Here is a 20,280-nt window from a genome sequence, read left to right as displayed (position 1 = left end):
AGCCTGCTCTCCAGAAAGTTTCCCTTAGGTGACACTTACTCTGTAATAAAAGGCAACCCGCCTAGCTGCATGATTTTTATTAGTTGTGGTTTCACACTATGTGAACACCCATTTGAGATATTTGTTTGACCAATACCAGACATTTTGTGATGTTAAATTTGGAAAGTGGATGAAATGCAAGTGGGTGTGGAGAGCAGCTATTGTGCTGTCTCAGACAGTGTTCATATCTTGATAAACTGGCAGATACGGAGCTCTCAGATAAAGATCAATGGGATGCAATGGACGACTCAGAAAGGATGAGGAGGGTTTGAATTTTCATACAAAAATTCCAGCTAATGCCTAAATTGCTCTTAGACCAAAAAGAGGTGAGCAGAACTGAATGAATTCCTTATTCAGTCTGACTTGAGTGGCGTAGGTGTTCAGTACAGCAAAGGAATAAATTTTGCATTTAAAGAACTTTTTATTGCTGTTGTTTCCTTTACCCCTAGAAAAATATGAACCTTTAGAAAAAGAATGTTTTTCAGTAGTTCAGCTGAAGAGCTAAAGCTCTTTAAATAGTTCAGCTAAAGAGCTAAAGACTATTTCAGATATTATGTTTGATGTTTTTTCTAAATTGCATTTTTCTTTCAGGCAGGCCTTCTGGAAAGATATTGTTTTGAAAACAAGTATTTTCTCTTTTCTGTTAACTCCACCTCCTATCCCTAAGTCTGAAAATGGGAATTGCAGTACTCATAGTGTAAAACCCCTTTTTTAAGTTCATAAATCAAGACTAAGAGATAGAAGTGGAATTTTTTTGTTACTAACTTAAGCTAGTTTTTAAGAAGTTACTGTTTTTGTTTGTTTGTTTGTTTTTAGTAAAATGTTAACATTAATATTTATTTATTTTTATTGTTTTTTTCAGAATTAGAGGCAGAGGAATGGTGCAAACATCTTTGCATGGAGTGTCTAGGAACCAGGCTCAATGATATAAGTCTTGGGGAACCAGATTTGCTTGCTGCTGGAGTTCAGAGAGAACAAAATGGTAAGTAACTTTGTAAGTGCTCCTATATCAGTTCTTGGCTGATGTCCTATGTTATCTTTGCTGGTATTTGTGTCTGTGGGTTTTTTTTTGCTATTACCTAAACTGTTGGATGTATAAACTAAACTGTTGGATGTGATTTCAAGGCTTAATCATATTTTTTTCTACAAATAAATATTAAATTCTACACCAAATAGCATAAACTTCATGTGTTCATTGTGTTCACATTTTCCTCTCATGGGAAAGGATGATAAAAACCTTTCTGGTTGAGGAAGCAGTGGAAGAAAGCAGTAGCTGTTGTTCCACAGCCTTTAAAAGGCAGTGATAAACATTTCAACAGCACTTCGGACTACAAAATATATTTGCTTTAAACTCATATCTGCCTAGAATAACAAAAAATCAAAATCTAAATGTTGTCAAACACAGGTGGAAAGGACAATGGCAGGTGCTAGTACTAAGCCCAAGCTTTGTAAGTCTTTTGAACCAAAATTTAGACACATGCACAGGAAGGATGCTAGTGGGTGGAATATGCTATAACAAAACAAAATCTGTGATTTTCCTGTCATTTAATTCCTATTAATGAACATGAGGGCAAACAAAAAATGTGCTCATTTATTCCTCCCTAAATTACATCACTCAAGACATCAATTACTGTCTTGATGCTTTTATAAAATCCAATAGCTTTTAACAAAACAATAAAATGAGCTGCCTCAATGGTCATAACAAAACAAGCAAAATATCATTATAAAAAATGACATAATTAAATTATAGAATGAATAGCACTATATCAATTATATTGTATTAATTTCTTATGAGATTCTGGACATCTCTGAACCTAATAGCATAAAATGTACAGAAATCTTCAAGAAATTTGATTCAAAGATCAGGTATTTTTTGTGTGTGATTTAAAGAAAGTTCAAATGTTTGTGAAGTCGTTTCCTTTCCTTTTTATCAGAGGCAGGATTTAATTTGTGACTTGGTTTAATTTACCACTCGTCTCAAACTATAGTACAAGTATAGAAGTATACTTAAAGTATATTTCCTACTTATGTCGTAGGAAAGTGATAAGGATTAGAAACCACTCAACGTATCCTATCTGGCTATCCTAAAGGATCACCACCCTCTTAACAAAGTATGGCTGATCAGAGGGTGGAATCATTTGGGAGCTCTAATAAAAAATTAAAATTTAAAATGTATTATCTTGCCAGTATTCCTCATGTTTATTCATATATATTCATCATATAATTTACTTTGTCCTAATAATAACATTTTTAATACATTATGTTCTTCATCTGTCCAAGTACTTATCCATTCTCGCTTTTAGAGTAAATTTGCATGCTCATAAAGGCATACTATCAAAAATTTTAGTTCAAAACACATCTAAAAAATTCTTAAAAGACTACTGAGGTTCTTTTTGACCTGAAACTGAAAGGTCTGTCCAAGTTACATTTTGAATTTAAAACTCATGAAAAGTGAGTATATTTATAATACATCTGAATTCTTGCTCATTTTTAAAATGGAAGCTGTATCACTGCCAAGGTAATTTTGTTATTTTCACATTAAATAATAACTGTACACCGATAATTTATCTTTGAATGTCATTATTTCAAAACACATAGTAAGTATAAGTTAAACTCATTTTGAGATTGACTCTTGAGTTAGTCTATGTAGTAATTTACTTGAAAAAGAGATGCAAACATATAGTTTGTACAATCTGGAGTAGAATCAAGAAGTCTTAGCACCTTATTTCACACATGTTCTGTAGCCATACAAAGGCTTTCTTTCAGGTCACCGACTGAACAAAAGATTTCCCTTAGTACCTGAGCAAGACCATAGATTGTATTCTCATAGAAACTACAGTATTAGTGGGTTTACAGTTTTAGATTTTTGTCGTTGTTGTTGTTGACGTTTTAAGGGCTAAAAGCAATTGAGTAATAGTGTTATGCTGTTTATATCTAAATGATATGACAGGATGTTAGACATGACAGGATGTTAAAACCACTAATCCCTACAGAGCAGGTGTTAACCCCATCCATCCCGCTATCTTTTTCAAATGGTTACTTTCCCTTAAGAGTTTGTGAAATGTTTACAGTTTGATAGATACTTCTCTGATCAGAAAAGAACTAGCCTAATGAGTTTTCTTTCATAAGATATTTCACTTTGTCTTGGCAATAATATTTTTAATACTCTATGTTCTTCATCTCTCCAAGTCCTTACACATTCCTGTCCTTAGAGGACATTTATGTGATATATGGCATGTGCATCTAAGAGTATTCAGTAGAGGGATCAAGTAAGCCTACTATCCCTTGACAAAAGAGGGAAGGTTTTCTGTTGTGTAGTCTCTGTTTTAGTCATTTGATATGACAAACACACACACACACCAACCAGCATATTTAGTTTGGAGGGTTAGTAATAAATCTCTCAATTGTTATTACATATGCCCTGGGGCCATAAAAAATCTGTGTTACATGCTACTGATAATTTTTATACCCAAAGACTCATTGACATATGAAAATGCATGGCAGGAAAAATATGCTTTTTTGTGTGTGTGATTTGTCTAACATTCATTTTTCTTACATCTGAGTTTGTTTATCCTCCCACTCTCACTCTTGTATCTCTCCTGAGACTTTTATTTTATTTTTTTTTGTGTGTATGTGATAAATGCAACAATACGATTTGCAAAACAGTTTATTTATTTTAAAGACTGGCAGAATTGGTGTTTAGTGGGCAAATGTCATGGTTAAAAGGCTGTACATTATACATGTATTTCTGTCACATGAGGATAAAATGCATGATAGCACACCAATCTGAAACAGATTAATTCCTTTTTTCATTCTGAGCTGTTTAGTAGGTGTTAGCAAGTTCTCTTTTGCACTGTTGCTTGACCCTCTAGCACCAAGCAGTTCTGTGGTGATTGTAGCTACAAAAGCCAAACTATAGATCTTCACTGCTTATAGCAGAGACCTCTGGCTACTGTGAGAAGAATAGAGAAGAATTCTAAGTGATTCCTGTGCAAAGCACATCAGTAATAGAAAGCTTCTCACTGAGTTTCATCTCTGTTATTACTTTCAAGTACTACCACAAGCATTAAAGTTGTAAACTCCACTGTGGAAAATGACCCTTAGGTGGTTTTACTTTTTATATCTAAGGCTCACAACTAATGTCTGCATAGTTTACAGTGATATGCAGTTTCTATTGAAACTGAAATTAAGCTTCCTTTCTCTCCAACCATTTTACTTTCTCTCTTCTGCAAGTGCATGTGATTTGGTAGCATTTGTCAGCCCTATAAAAGCAACCCTGTTCCTGTTTAAATTTATTTTCACAGCAGACACAGTTTCTTACTATTTGTGAGTGTCCATTTAGATAATTTTTTTAAGGAAAGAGAATTCAGTATTAAATCAAAGCCAGTAAAGACTACATCACATTTAGATAACCAAATTAGTATAATGGCAGTGGAGCTATATATACAATGATAGGACAAATAACAATACACAGTAATAACTTCTGGAAAGAAAGTCTGGACTCAGTTGCAGTTTATAACAATGATGACAAGTGGTCTTCTATCCTGTGAGTATATATAAGTGAGCGTATATAAATATATACACACCTCATATCCCTTAGGTTTCTCAAGATATCCCTCAGATTTCTCAAGCTGCTGATAGGGAAAACATGAATGTAGAGTGCTGTCTTCATTTGGAAAAACTGGTGACCTGATTTCCAAATCTCAATGTATTTGCATTTCTATTATGTGTTGCTTTACCTGGTTTGTTTTGTTTTGTTTTGGAAATGTTTTATAAATATTTGAAAGATAATTAATTTTTATTTCTTTCACTCCCTGCCTAATATTTCAATTGATATCTCAGAAAATTACTTCCTTTGTAAAGTTCTCTTTCTCATAACTGTTCTATCTTCCTTTTTTATTTAAAAAGATTGCACCATACTGCAGTCCTGCTTTCTGTTTTTTAATTGCCACTAACTCATTAATTTGTTAGAAAAGAATGTAGCTCCTTATATAATTAAATCCTCAGAAGAGGATTACAAGTTATTTCTTTATGCTACATCTTGAGATTACAAACTACAGCCAAATCATAGGGATTTCGTAATGAAGTTCATATAGCTGACCTGTTTTAAGGCATTTTCTAGCGTCTGCACAAGTCCTTTTTGTGATTTTCTACATGAAAACATTGTACATGCTTTTTATTCATTTTCTGTTATCTTTAATCAATTGTTACAGGGTTGTTGTGTGTATGGTTTTTTTTTTGTTTTTTTTTTTTTTTTTGTGTGTGTGTATTTTTTTTAAGATAACCCAAATAAAGGCAACTTTATATTATTTGATTTTTTTTTTTCTCCAGAAAATAAAGGCATTTACAGTTTTAATGGCTGGGTAAGACAGTTAGTTTTCAGATTCTTCTCTACCTCACTATCAGTGAAATAATTAAAGATAATTAATTAATGATAACTTTTTTTTTATTTCCATTGAAATGCTAATAAGCATTTCTGCACATTATTAACAGAATCAAAGCCATAATTTTTTAATTCTAAAACCATGGTTCCTCACTTTTTAAACCAAGAGAAATTGTTTTAACAAACAGTGCTGTGACCAAGACTTGGAGCTCTCTTTCCACCTGAAAATAATAGCTTCATAAGATTCCTAGATGAAGAAAGAGTTTCTTCCAGACAGAATGTGAATGTTTGCTTTCAAAGCCTCTTCTTATATGGATCTGGCCAACCTGACTGCCTCCTTTTGAAAGCACTTTTTCCCTCACATTAAAGCTGAAATGAAATGAAGCCTCTGGATTACAGGATTGGAATGTTGTCTGTTCAGCTCTTCATCTGGGATGATTTAGGCAAAGGCATCCAGTGATAAAATGATTAGAACCAGGATTATTAGGCCTCCCAGTCATTTTTTGTTCCCTAGTACAGCTGCACTTCAAACTGAAAGACTGAGAGCATTTCATAGCTGCCACCAAGTCTCCATCTGAGTCAATACGCCCATTTTAACAAAGCCTCTTCTGTTCTCTGGAAACCATTATTAAAGGTCATGTACTTGCCAAAGCCCAAATGCTAAACACCTTTATGTAGACAAAGTATATGACGAAGCATTGCTGTGCTTATTCAAGGAGATGGGAAAGAGCAGCTACACTGAAAACAGTGTGGCAATATATTACTTCAGCTGGAGTCCTGCACTTCCTGAACTTTGCTCTTACCAGTTTTAGAGGAGAGAGCAAGATTGTAATACTAAAATGGTGAGGAACTTCACCTGCTCAGTCTCAGTCTTGACTTATGCAACAGGATAGCATCTTCTTGATTGGTTTCTTCCAGTTCCCTATTTGTTGAGGACCTCATTAACTTCTATGTATTTAATCTGACCGCCCAGTGGACAATGATTATCTCACCCCACTGATACACAGATGATGACTGATCCACAGACAAACTAAATATCTCATTCAATGTGATGCAGAAAATCTGGAAACTGAATTCAAGTGGAACTGATTCCAGACATCCCAAATCTAGACTATGAATGCTTATTCTTGCCAGTATGAGTTTAAGGGCAAAACTTCCCTCTAAAAACTGAATGATTGTATTAACATTATCTAGAAACTTGATCAAATGGACAAATTAGACCCTACATTTTAATTCTTGAAAACATTTAGTAGTATTCACACTTTTTCATGTCCTCAATTTCCTGCTATTTTAAAATGTTAGTAAATTTTAGCTTCAAAAGCACATTTGTACACTTTCTTTTCTTGCCAGTTTGAATAAGTTCTAATAGTCCCACATTTTGCCCTGCAGCTCATGGTCACTTCCATCAGGCAGAATTTCTTTAATTCATGACACCTCACCTTAGACACCAACCTCCACTACAAAGTAAACAAAGAAATATCTCTTGACCTTTCAAAGATACTGTATGTCCTCAAAATCCCTCATGTAATAATGTCCTCAAATGCTTTAGAGAAGTTGAGCATTTTGAGTGTGTTCTGATGGCTTCTAAAACAGCTTGAAATAGCCTTGTGTCTTCAACACAATAATTTAATGTCTGCTTTGGAAAATAATTGCACCTTTCCATTTTCTCTGCTGTCCAAGTACTATGTCAGTGAAGAGTTAAGGGTAGGATTTCACCTCTCATATAGTAGTGCCTTCCCCCCCATGCACACTGTGTAACTTCTGTATAATGGGGAGGCCTAGAGAAGCAGCTGATATGCTGAATCTTTCTTTCAAATACTGGAGGTAAGTAATTGAAAGCAACAGCACGGTAGTGTAAAATTGGAATCTAGTATATGATAAAATCACATCTGCATACCTCCTAGGCAGTTTTGTATGACTCATCACAGCAGCATACCGAAAAAGGGCAAATATATACAATTCCATTGTAAATTATGGTATCTTCTCCACAATTGCTTTTCTGATGCAGTCATTGACCTGTACCTCCATGCGTGAGATTTCCGTTTATTTCAGTAGACATTAGATTTGACCTGTGCCTAACACATAACTCTTGAGAGTTAGGGGAAGTTCTTTTCAGCAATTTCAACAGCATGTGCTTATATATTTATGCTGTATATTGGAAGACTTTTACAAAACATCAGGAGTTTTGCACTTGTTACCTTAGTCCTAAAATACAAGTTTTAGGGATAAGACCATTAGCTTGATTAATGAGAACTGGAGCCTGGGAGAAGAGGTTGAATGGCTATGAGACAGAGTGAATCAGCTGAGGAGTCATTAATGGGACGAAATGAAATTGACTAAAACAGAATAACATTGTAGATGACAAGTTTTCATACAGCTATGCAGGACAGCAAATCTTACTGCTTATCCAGCTGTTCCATTAATTCTTCAGCCAAACTTTTGTTACTTTATTGACACTCACACTCTCATACACAATTCTGGCATATTTTGTATTAACTCACTTATTTGCCATATTTTCACCGATTTGTCAGAAAAGTACATGTAACAAAGTATTTAAAATGGAGTCATAATGTTGGAGTTATTGACCATCAAACACAACTGGAAGCTGCATCTTATTTTGATTGTTATGATTATTTCTCTCATTTTATACCTCTGATTACTTTAAATTCCTTCCTTTTTAAAAGAACACTATGAGAAAATACAGTGCAAATAGTGTGTTCAAAATATTCCATGCCAAATTATCATTCATTGTTAAGTACTAGGAGTGAACTTTCTGGCAGGCATCCCTTCAAAGTACAGTTTTCTAGTCCTGTTCACAGAATGAGCATTCATCATGTTCATGCTTCTAATTTTTCTTACCTTTTTTTTTTGCCAACACCCTTCAATATAACAGTATTGACACTTTGCATTACTAACCTGTTTCAAAAATGAAATGTTTCAGTGCCTTTAGAGATGAAATACTCTTGCACTTCCAAATATACAACCTGAACTTTGTTTTCCTTTCTTTGTAGAAGTAACATTAGTTATTCTTCAAAACAAATTACATTTTGCTTTAAAACCTTTTTGCTATTATTATGGTATGTGTATTTATTTATTTTTTCTTCTAAGTTAGTTTTTGTTTTGCTTATTAATTCACTCGCAATATAGGCACTTCAGAAAATTGTTAATGCCCTTGAACTCGTATTACAATGACAGCACTATGAAGTAGAAGTGTAGCTGATAGAAATTGATGTTGAGACCATAATATTATGTAGTGTTAAATGAGATTTTTCAATAAATCGATTATTAAAAGTGTTAAGAATTTTACTGAATTGGAAAATAATTAGAGTAATTATTAACAGGCTTCAATAGGTAAACCTGGGTTTTCAAATTCAGTTCTAAGGGGCAATGATTGTATATACCTGTTTTGCCAAGATACTTATAGTTCTATTCTTTGAGAGAGGAGTCTCTATCAGAGTTCAAGCCATTGCAATTTTTATTTGCAAAGTCATGGACCTTACTGTAAGGATGCAGATTTCAGTTCAGTTGCTGGAGTCATATATTAAAAAGTACTCTGAAGATCATGTGTGAAAGATCTTTCAGTCTGCTGCATTATTTATACTGAAAATGAAATGAAAATTCTCCTCTTGGAGTATTGGCAACACTTCTTGGGCATCAGTGAATCCCCACCACTGTTCACAGGCTAGTAATTTGGCCTTGATATCTGAACCTTTGGTAACTAAAGACTTTATTGTTGTAAATATATATATATATATATATATATATATATGCAATGTTAAATCTTGCTTAAACCTTCTATGCCTTATTCTGCTTTTGTCTTCCAGAGCGATTCAATGTATATCTTATGCCTACACCAAATTTAGATATCTATGGGGAATGTACAATGCAAATCACACATGAAAACATCTATCTCTGGGACATCCACAATGCCAAGGTCAAGCTGGTCATGTGGCCTCTGAGCTCTTTGAGGAGATATGGACGTGACTCAACATGGTTCACATTTGAGTCTGGAAGGTAAGAGTTAAGGAGAAACAGCACCAAGAAGTAAACAATGATTTTTGGGAAGCACTCTGATAAGTTAGATTAGCCTCTCATCTTAAAGTAAGAAAGATGGAATACATGGCTTCTCCATAGACTTCCATTTGTTGAATATCACTTTTCAATATATTCAGCCCAGTGTTCGAAATAAACATTAATATACCTCATATTTAAAATGAGCTTAAACTTTATGGCTTGTCACCTCCCCTTCCTCTGATTTTTATTTAACTGCCATTGAACTGTCATTCTTAGGTTTTATGGGTCTCACAATGCTTCTACACTAGTGTGCTATATATCTGAGTACAGTTGATACAAAAGTGAATTCTGGAATATAGAACAGGCTCATCATACAGTGGAATAGCTTCCATCACAGTAGATATTACTTTTCTGGGTGTTTCTGATGACTGATTGCCACCCTGGTATATAACTGCAAGCAGGAGTACAGAGAACATTGTAAGCCCATAAAAAGGCTAGCTCTATTTTTCTGCCTGCAGTTTTAATCCTCATTGCCATTTCTTTTCTCAGAACAGTTTTAAATATCCATGCAGCTCTGTTTTGTCTCCCTTTCAGGTCTTTTTTAGTATATTTCATGTCTTCATTTCCTGTCATTAGGTTCACTGCCTTTTCTTTTTGATACATTCTCTCCTTGGTGATGTTTAGTCTTTCATTTTGTGGTTCTAGACTTTTTGAAGTCTGTCTTCCTTATGCTGAGACTTGAATTTTTTGGAGAAATCTATGGAATTACCATTGTTTCTGCATTCTTCTGTTAGCCACACTGCCTCATTAAAAAACTTGATACAAATTTCAGTGTGTGAAATACCATTGTAGTAACAAATATTAAATATTCATGGAAATACAGTTGGTGATCACAAACAAAAAGACATATCAAATACACTCCACAGACTAATTGGGTAGCAAGCAAAATTCCTATACAGCTTCTTATTGATGGGAATTATAATAATTCCCATCAATTATAATTATATTATAATTATATTATATTATATTATATTATATTATATTATATTAATTATATTATTATAATTATTATAATTGTAATTATAATAATTCATAACTTTATATATCCAAATTGATCACCAGAGCGTCTTAGTGCTCTGCTATTTTTCAGTGATAACTTCAACATTAACAATCATGAAGACATAATTCGTTCTTCTATTTAATAATGTTTTTCCAAAAATCAGCAATGGCTGACCCGTGTTTCAGTTTAATTTCAGTGATTAAACTGTGGGGTTCATGCAAGTATACAGTTTTAGTAAGAATCATTTGGTAAATCATAACTTCCCTCAGGCCTTAAACTACTTCATGGGAAACTAAAAGGCACATGCCTGCTCAACACCAGAAATTACCGATCAGTACCATATTACTCGAGAAGAAGGGAAAAAGAAGGGGCGAGGGGGGAGAGGAAACTAGGATTTAGCTTTATCTTATTCTTTCTGAATATCCCATTCATCTAACTCTTTGATTAAATTTGTATTCTCAAGCATGTGTTCTATTAAGGGGGAATGGGGTGATTTCTGCATAAAAAGATAATGATTGAACTGTTTGTTTACACAGATTAGTATATCTATCTGTCTTCTCTTAATTGATTCTGAAGGAAACTCTCTTTGGAAATGAGAATCATCATTAACTCAAAATTAAAGTGCTAAAACTAATTCAAATTAATCACTTGAAGTTGATTTGTAATACAGTGTTCAAAATGTGGGTGTGCTTCTTCTACAGTATTTTCATTATGAAAAATTTCATTCTATACCATCCTGAAATTCTAACTTTTTCAGGATGGTTGCCTTCTGTACTGGTCTATATATAGTGACTGTATTTATTCAGGAAAAATGAGCTTTATCTCTCTGCTTTTTCAAGTCTCCCACAGTATTTAAATTTCATACTAGTATCTAAATATCACAATCCTCTACATCCACAGACCATGCAACATGATGAAACTGGATTATTTTCCTGTATTTTATTAGTATGAGCTAGTTCGGCCTTTATTTGTCATGTTTTATTAACTTTGATCTGATTTGTCCCTTTTACTTGCTTGGGAATGATTAATCTGTCTGATTTGGAATTGTGTAAGGACTAGATTTTGATTGGCAGAAAAATATGGAGGTAAAAAATAGGACTAGAGAAAAAATCAGTATCTTCAATAACATCTGAAGACTATAAAGACTAATGCTCATTTTAAAATCTGCTGTTGATTTGTTTGGGTTTTTATTTTTTTCAATCAGCATCTTCTTTCTTATCTTCCTGAGACATGAATTTATCATTGTCCTTTGATCTCCTAGGATATATAGTACAGTAAATTCCTGATGCATGCTGTCTTATCAGAAGCAAAGTGTTCATCCATGGTTTATGAGAATATTACATAGTAAAAGTGTTTTTGCTTTAATTTTTCCCCAAGGCTTAAATATTAAATAGAGGCAATTTCTTTAAAGGAAATATTTTGAAATAGGTTCTTATTTTTTACTGAGCTTTAGCAGTTATGCTAAAGTATATATGTATGTGCTCAATTTGCATGAACATTAAGAGCTCATTTTCATAATTATTTATTTATTATCCAACCTCAATTTTGGTATTACTTTCACACACACACACAAAAATATCCCTCACATTAAAATAAATGGACATATTCACAACAAAGTACTATAACAAACAAGTGGATCAGAATTAATCTTTCAGGCAATTAAATTTATCTTTAATAAGCATATTGTCTTGCATTTAAAAGGAATTCAGATATATAAAATTAAAGTATTCATTTATCTAATGAAATCTAATAAGTACACAATTGAGAGTATGCATAAATCATGGGTAGAACGAACACAGATTTTATTTTCTGTTGTTTTTTCCACTGAATTGAAGTTTCTGAATATGTATCTTTGTACTAGCTACAAAGTTAGACCTATCCTTACTTTTCATTATTAAGCAAATTGGTGAAAGCAAATATTTCTTGCAAACTGATTTAGTCATTTGCATTCTTCGCTATTCAAGCTCTGCTGAAAAGTGGGGGAAGAACAATTTTGTGTGGCTTATGTGGCTTGTGTGGTTTGATGCAGAATGGTGAGATTCTCATTATTTAAAGTATCTTATTAAGAGCAATCCCACTCATTTAATCTATTGATCAAAAAATAGTAATTCACATCTCTGTTGGGCACTACAATGGCTTTGTACTGATTAATGCTGTACATCTGGTATAGTGAATGGGAATTCAGTAATTCAGAGCCCCAAAGGACCAAGCATTTACTTTTTCCAAGAGCCAGGCTTTCCACCTAACAAGCTTCAGATTGGCTTGGCTGGTTTTATTGTTGAATTATCAACAATTTTCCTTAAGGTTGTACACAGGTAACGTGTTCAGATAATTCATTGTTATTATTTTGGTTATTGGATGTGTTGGAGACACTGTGCCTAAGAATGCAGTTAATCTGTGCAAGTTTCTCTTAGAATTTATGGAATCGCCACTTCACATGGGTGTTAATCCTTGACTGACCCTGAAATGGCAAAAAAGTTCCTTATGGAACTTGTCTTATGCCTTATGCCTACTCAACTGTCCAGATGAAGATAATGCAGATATGCATTGGAATAATTAATTTTATGCAGTCTAAGAAACATGCTGGTAAAGCAGTAAAATAGGTACAGATAAATTATCTCAAGGTCCATATTAGATGTGAAGACTGTTTTCAGTGCCAGAGTTTCAGAATTCATTTTTCTGATGTAAACCAAACATTCTAAAGTCCATAAACAATGTTTAAAATTTACTTTATGGAAACTGAAAAACAAACAAACAAACAAACAAACAAACAAAAAAAAACAGTTATCCAAGCTTTCCTTTTGGCAAAACAAGCTGGCTGAGGCACTTTTTATAGGAGCGTAAGAGGAGACTCCTAAGAATTCATAATTTTTTCTCATATCTTGGGGTAGGGTACTGTGTAAAGTAAACATTCATGGATGTTTCATTGTTTTTGAAATGGTCTTTTTTTTTTTTTTTTCCACTTTGCTGCAATTCTTCCATGGACATTAAACAATATTTGCTATGTATGAAAACTGTGTAGTCAAGTCTGTTAATATCTGAGATATCTGAAAACAAAAACAAACAAACAAAAAAACAGTCAAGCTGAAGTCAAGTTAAGTACAGTGAGAAGTTGCAATATGGGAATATGTTGTGAAATGCCAAGCCAAACTTTGTCAAATACCTTTAATTTCCAACTGAGCAGAGAGGTAAATATGCTCCTGGAGTTTCAAGAAGAATAAAAGGAGCCACGAATCCACTACACCCTCCTTTTTCCTGAAATATACTTTCTTCTATTTCATAGACAAGGTGTAGAAATTTAAATGATTTTCAATATTTCTAAATTTATTCATGCTCTGCATTTGAAGAACATAGTGTGAATACTGTGGCATTAAATCACACTAAACTTTTGCTTCATTTGTCTTTGATTGTGTTTCTGTCATGAGAAAAAAAAAAAAAAAAAGAAAAAAAAAAAGTAATGAAATGTGATATTCCATGACACATGACACTTCAAAGATATGGAATCTGTTTGTTTGGTTAAAAAAATATAAAGCTCAAGCATGGCAGAGTGGTTACATGAGACTTTCTCAGATTTTCTTTTCTGTGTATGCGACCCACAACTGACATACTCATTTTCTCAGTGGTAGATACACAGATGCTAGGGTTATCTGAAGCAGAAAGTTCAATGTTTGCTTCAGGCACTACATCTGACTGATATCTTTCATTTGTCTGTCGGTGTTCTGTGGTGATTGTGTGAATGTGAAAAGCATTAGTCGATAAACCCTTAGGTTTTGGGAAACATCCTCTTTTTCTTCCCTTATGTGAGGAGAAGTTCCTTAGGTATGTGCCTTTTGAGACAGTTCTGGGACTTCACATGCTGGTGTATGTAGCAGCTCAGGTCTACACCTCCCTGAAGGAAAGCATTTAAATCCTGATTGCTGGTGAATTGTCTAAATCATGTGATAAGATGAATCTAAATCATTAGATGAACCTAAATCATAGATTCAGAATATCACTGAAAGTTGTAAATTCTATGGGTTTATAATCCATATGAGCATTCACATGGAGCTGCAGTAAAATAGACTTATAATTTCACATAAACACTCACTCAAATCTCTCAGTATCCACTACTGTATACTGTTAGGTTTTTGTTTGCTTGTTTGTTTTTCTGTGACACTTTTTAAATATTTTTTAAAAAGCTATAACATGAATTTTATGTGGTTTTGTTTTCTGTTTTTTCTCACTGCCTCTTCCTTCTTTTTTGTATTCTTACCGAAAGTGGCATGTATTGCTAAAATCTGAATATAACTACAAACAAAAAAAGACAAGACAAACAAACAAAACAAGAATATCTTGTCTCTATCCTTCCCTTCTTTTTTGAGTAATCACATAGCTCTAGTTTTAAGATGTGACATTTTCACCACTGAAAAGATTTAATTAGTTCATGGCTTTCAGAAGTACCAGGGTTACACTCTAATATGTTGTAATTGTAGTTCCATTACTACTTTTTTTTTTTTTTTTTTTTTTTCCATTGCAACTTCATTCCAGCTCTCAGTTTCCTTCTGCCCAGTTTCTGACCTGGAAGAATTTCTGTGTTAGTCATCTAATTTACTTAAGTCCCACTTAAAAAGGAGTTGTGCATTTAACTCATCTACATGACTCTTATTCTGTTTTCGATCATGGCACCTAATCTAGAGCTCTTTTATTGGAATAATAGTAATAATAATAATAATAGTAATAATTTGTTGTAAGTTATTTATAAAGTGCTCATTGCATTTGTTCTCTGCCAAGGCTAAGACTGCTTTTGTGTTGGTAAGACACAGTGTGGTCCACAAAAACTCACGTGCAAATAAAATTCTTCACAACATAACCAACTAAGGCAGACAGAAAGGATTATATGCTAGCTTTTTTATGCTACATTTCTACTGTGTGTTCTAAAGTGTTCTGCTTTCCTTTAGTCCTTGTTTTAAAAATTCAGCCATGATATGTATACACACACCTACAAAACTTTCACGAAGAATGCTTGTGACATTCCACTTTGCTGTAAAAGCTCTATTGTTGATGAGAAAAACAATCACATCTCAGAAAGATAATCTATTCAAAGAATAAAAGTATTTTTATTAAGCTGTAACTTTATTGCAAATAGATTGAAAAGTCACTGACTCCTAGGACAGGGCAGCAAAGTCCACAGCTGAAGTTTTGTAGCACAGTAATGAACAAATTTATAAATGCTAAATCAACAGGAGTGAAAACACCACGAATTCATTGATTCTCTATTGTCTAAGCAGTAAAATTCTTTACAAATTTGCACTGAGTGAAAAATACGTAGTTAGAAAAGGTCACCTGAAGTTTGTCTAATGAACATAAAAAATGTGCAGCTCAAAACAAATCTCGTCATTTCTGTGGTATTTATAGAAGTCTCCTATTTTTATATTTTCCAGCCAGAAGGCCCAGCATGAATTTTTCTTTTCAGCTAATCACTAGGTATGCAGTATCTTTGGCATGATCTAAATGTTACAAAGTTATTAATGAAATCACTAATGGTATTGGGTTAGCCTAGTGTGTTAGTGGACAGCATGTTATATTCCTTTTGATGATCCTGAGATAACAGGAACTATGCCTTCCAATTGAAGTGCACAATTTGATTTCTGCCTTCTAACATGCTTTTATGGCATAATCAAAATAGGACTTGTTTTGAAATATTTTGAGATTACGCACCATTTTGCTTTCTGGTGGCTTTTCATCCACATATAAGCCCAGAAGAGTTGATATTTACTTACCATTTTCCAGCTGTCCCTTTTTCACACATTGCTCTACTGAAAGCATCCATTTTTGCATTAATATTCCTGATGCTGAATATGACTAATGAGGTTATTGCTATGTAATGTGTGAGAAGAAACAGACAAAATAATTCATACATTCATAATCATATTAGGACTATATTATTATTACTACTACACTTTTTAACCATTGAACTCCATAGTGGGCAAAAATTAGTCTCATATAGCAATTCTGAATAACTGTAGATGCCCCAGCACGTGGTCCTTTACTCTGAAGGAGTTGTATTAACCTTTAATATTCTACCTCAAAATACAGGACAACTGAAACATCTCAGATTTGAAATGTAAAGCTATAAAAATGCTGTTTCATCCATTTAAAAAATAAATAAATCAACAGCACAACTCAAGTACTCATGTATACAAAATGCTAATAAATTTCATAATGGTGTTCATTTTTATACATATAACATTTACATTAAGAGACAGGGTTTCTATTTTAGCTTTTAAACACTGCTGCAACCCCTACCAAGCCAATTTTCATGAGCTGATTTCATGCTGAAACTAGGCAGCTAATTACCTATACAGACAGTAGGAGACTGTTAAATACTTTACACAGGGAAATCCAGAAAGCAACACTTTTAACAGAGACTATCTAGCCACCAAGATTGCTAAACACAAGTAAATCCTCCTTTTCTTCAAAGCTTTGAGTATAGTACCATCAGCCGAGGAGGTTTGAAATATCCTCTATGTGCTGTGTACTGCACAAATGCAGAAGGAAGTAATCAAAATGCAAAGGGCGGAATTTGCACAACAAAAGAGTCTTGTTCATGAATATGTAGGAACCTGTGCAAAGGCATACTTGCACATACACACACAGAGCATTGCAGAAGCATTGAGGGGTGTGTTTTTAAACATTTGTAGGCTTCATTTGTTGTCAGGAACTGTGTTTCCTAGGCTTTGGCTGGCATATAGGTTTATTCTAAAGGTCATTGGAATGTTTGAACAGTTGTTTGTTGTGTGTCACACATGAAAATCTGCAAATGAAAGTTTTATTTTTCCCTCAGTCTTGGGACTTGATTATTCTGGAATCAAGTGTCAGCCATGACTCAGGAGCTGAGAAGCTTATGTCAGCAGGCTGGTCTTGGAGGGTTTGACTAATATCTGCCAGATTCCCTGTTCTCAGCTAGTGTTAATTCATTGTTATCACAAATAATATGTTCACTGATAAAATGCCTATTGACATCTTTTTATTTAATTTTACTAAGACATATCACTAGTGGAGAATGAGGGCAGCCACTGATTTCTTTGCTTCAAAAAGGGTTCATTGGAGTGGTTTGGGCCCATGATGCCATTGACAGAACAGTACAGCAGTTTCAGAAGTACCTCTGTGTTCTGGATATAGTAACTATGTGACAGCAGAAACTGTAGTGCAGGAATGTCCATGGTTGTTCTTTTTATTAGGCATTGAATTCTTTCTTGTCATTATTAAGTTGAATGCCATTATTAACAGAACTTTATAAACATGTATATTACCTATATACTTTTGCATATATACTTGCATGTGTGAACTCAGTACACCCACGACTGTGTTGGAATATGTGTGACTGTATAAGGTACTAATTTTTTTCTACCACTATACTTATTTCAAATGTCATTTATGAATCAATCAATAATCATTAAAGAAATTATTTTTTTATTAAATTAGTTTTTTTCACTTCCATTAATTTCATTAATTAATTATTAATTCCATTAGTTATGCCGTCAATTAGAAAAACAAAATATTCTCCACTGTAAAAAGCTATAGCTGTACAAAGCCAAGACAGTAATATTAACAGTAAATTGATGAGGAATTTTCTTTCATTTGCTTTTTGTGATTTTTTTATATATTTTTTTTAATTCTATATTCATAGATACCAGAGAACACTTTGGATATTTTGGTTAAAACATTTAAAGCATTCTCGGAAACTGATACTGATTTCTCATCACTTCTCAACGTCTGCACTCTTAATGATATCCAAGTTATGTTTTGGGACTATTTGCTACAAATACATGAAAAAATATTTTACAGATGTATTTTACTTATAAAATAATATAAAATATGTATTATTCCCAATTGTATAGGGAATACAATACAGTAGCAAAATGTCTATACATATAAATAGCCAGGCCTGGAAGAACTATCAAATTTAAAATTTGTGGGTAATTCCTTTTATTTTTTAGATAGTGATGGCATACTCTGGTGAAATACAAATGTCCATGTGCTAAATTTCAGTTTCTGTTTTCACAAAGCATTCTCCTAAAGAGAAAAATGTGTAATAATTGAAAACCATATCACAGCTTTCCCAGCATTATTGTGCCCCCCTCAAGTCTTTTACTGCAGCTAAGTGTTCTCTCATTCTAATTTAAATTAACTAAAGAATTCTTAAAATGCTGTCACATAAGGGAGATGGAGAGCACTTTATACACAGTGCCTGCTCAGAAGCATTCTAGAAAGTGAGGCTATTTTTGAGGTGGGCTTGACTGGTCCCACAGGCTCTTTTAATCTTCCACTTATTTGTAAGGTACTGAAGGAAGGTATGTCCCTTAGCCCCTGTTAGAGGAAATGCTATTAGCTACTGTGTCCCTCCTAATAATACTTCTTCACTATCACAGTAAGTTATTGCTATTATTGCACTATTAATAATTCCGTACTCTGAGTAATAGTGCGATGGTGTGTGATTTATTTCAGCTATGAGTAGTCACTTGTCACATATTTTCTAAAAAGCTTCCATCTTATTAGAAAGAGGTGAGGGAAAGGCAGAGTCTAATGGAATCCTTCAGTCTCAGCAGTTCCAGACATCATTTGATCTTCCTGACTTTTTAGAAGAAAACTCAGTACAGTGCTATAACTCACCAAGATGCTTCATCTAGTTGATTATCCTGTCAGTGGCCAAAAAGTCAAATATAACATTGCACTTGCATGACTTGCTTGAACCAGTGCAACAAAACAGATTTTCACATTTTAAAGATAGATATATACACATATATACTTGGACAAGCTTGAGGAGTGGGAGTATGTGAACCTAGTGAGGTTCAACAAGTCCAAGTGCAAGGTGCTGCATCTGGGTCGGGGAAATCCCAGACATGAGGACAGACCTGGTAAAGAGGTCATTGAGAGCAGCCCTGCAGAGAAGGACTTGGGAGTTCTGGTGGACAAAAAGCCTAACATGAGCCAGCAGTGTGTGCTTGCAGCCCAGAAGGCCAACTGCATCCTGGGCTACAACAACAGAGGGGTGGCCAGGGATGTGATTGTCTCTCTCTACTCTGCGTTTGTGAGGTCCCACCTGAAGTTCTCCATTCAGGTCTGTGGCCCCCAGCACAAGAAGGCTGTGGAGCTGTTAGAACAGGTCCAGAGGATGATCAAAGGGTGGAGCACCTCTCTTACGAAGAAAGGCTGAGAGAGCTAGGGATGTTCGGCCTGAAGAAGAGAAGGCTAGGGGAAGACCTCATTGTAGACTTTCAGTACTTAAAGGGGATTTATAAAAAGATGGAGAGAAACTTTTTGCTTAGTCAGATAATGTTAGAACAAGGGAGAATGGTTTTAAACTAAAAGAAGGGAGATTTGGATTAGATGTTAGGAGGAAATTCTTCACTCAGAGGGTGGTGAGGCACTGGAACAGGCTTCCAAGAGAAGCTGTGGATGCCCCATCCCTGGAGGTGTTCAAGACCAGGCTGGACAAGGCCCTGGGCAACCTGGTCTAGTGGATAGCATCCGTGACAGGGGAGTTGGAACTAGATGATCTTTAAGGTCCCTTCCATCCCAAGCTACTCTATGGTTCTATGATATATCCATGTCTTTCCAACTGGGAAAATATCCCTCCTTTAAAATGATATTTTAAATGATCTTTGATATACTTTTTGAAAACAGCATCTTGGGATGAATGACAGAAGAGAATTTATTTTCCTTAATTGCATGATATCATGCCTCAAAATTCATAAAAGTTGGCATTAAGTAAATAAAAGTGCAAAACTGCATTTATTTGTAT

General features: G+C 34.2%; 1 protein-coding gene across 2 annotated transcripts in view; it reads left to right on the top strand.

The window, feature by feature from the left end:
- Window positions 1–20,280, top strand: part of DOK6 (docking protein 6) — a 245,595-nt gene that overhangs the window by 141,523 nt on the left and 83,792 nt on the right. For both annotated transcript variants that reach the window (XM_032182086.1, XM_032182085.1), the window contains exons 4-5: window positions 902–1,021; window positions 9,247–9,436. In XM_032182086.1, coding sequence (XP_032037977.1) covers window positions 902–1,021; window positions 9,247–9,436 — 310 coding nt within the window. The remainder of the gene's footprint in view (window positions 1–901; window positions 1,022–9,246; window positions 9,437–20,280) is intronic.

This window comes from Aythya fuligula, chromosome 2, assembly GCF_009819795.1.
Source record: "Aythya fuligula isolate bAytFul2 chromosome 2, bAytFul2.pri, whole genome shotgun sequence".
Classification (NCBI taxonomy): domain Eukaryota; kingdom Metazoa; phylum Chordata; class Aves; order Anseriformes; family Anatidae; genus Aythya; species Aythya fuligula.
Note: the sequence above shows the minus strand (reverse complement) of the source record. Positions and strands in the feature narration are given on the sequence as shown.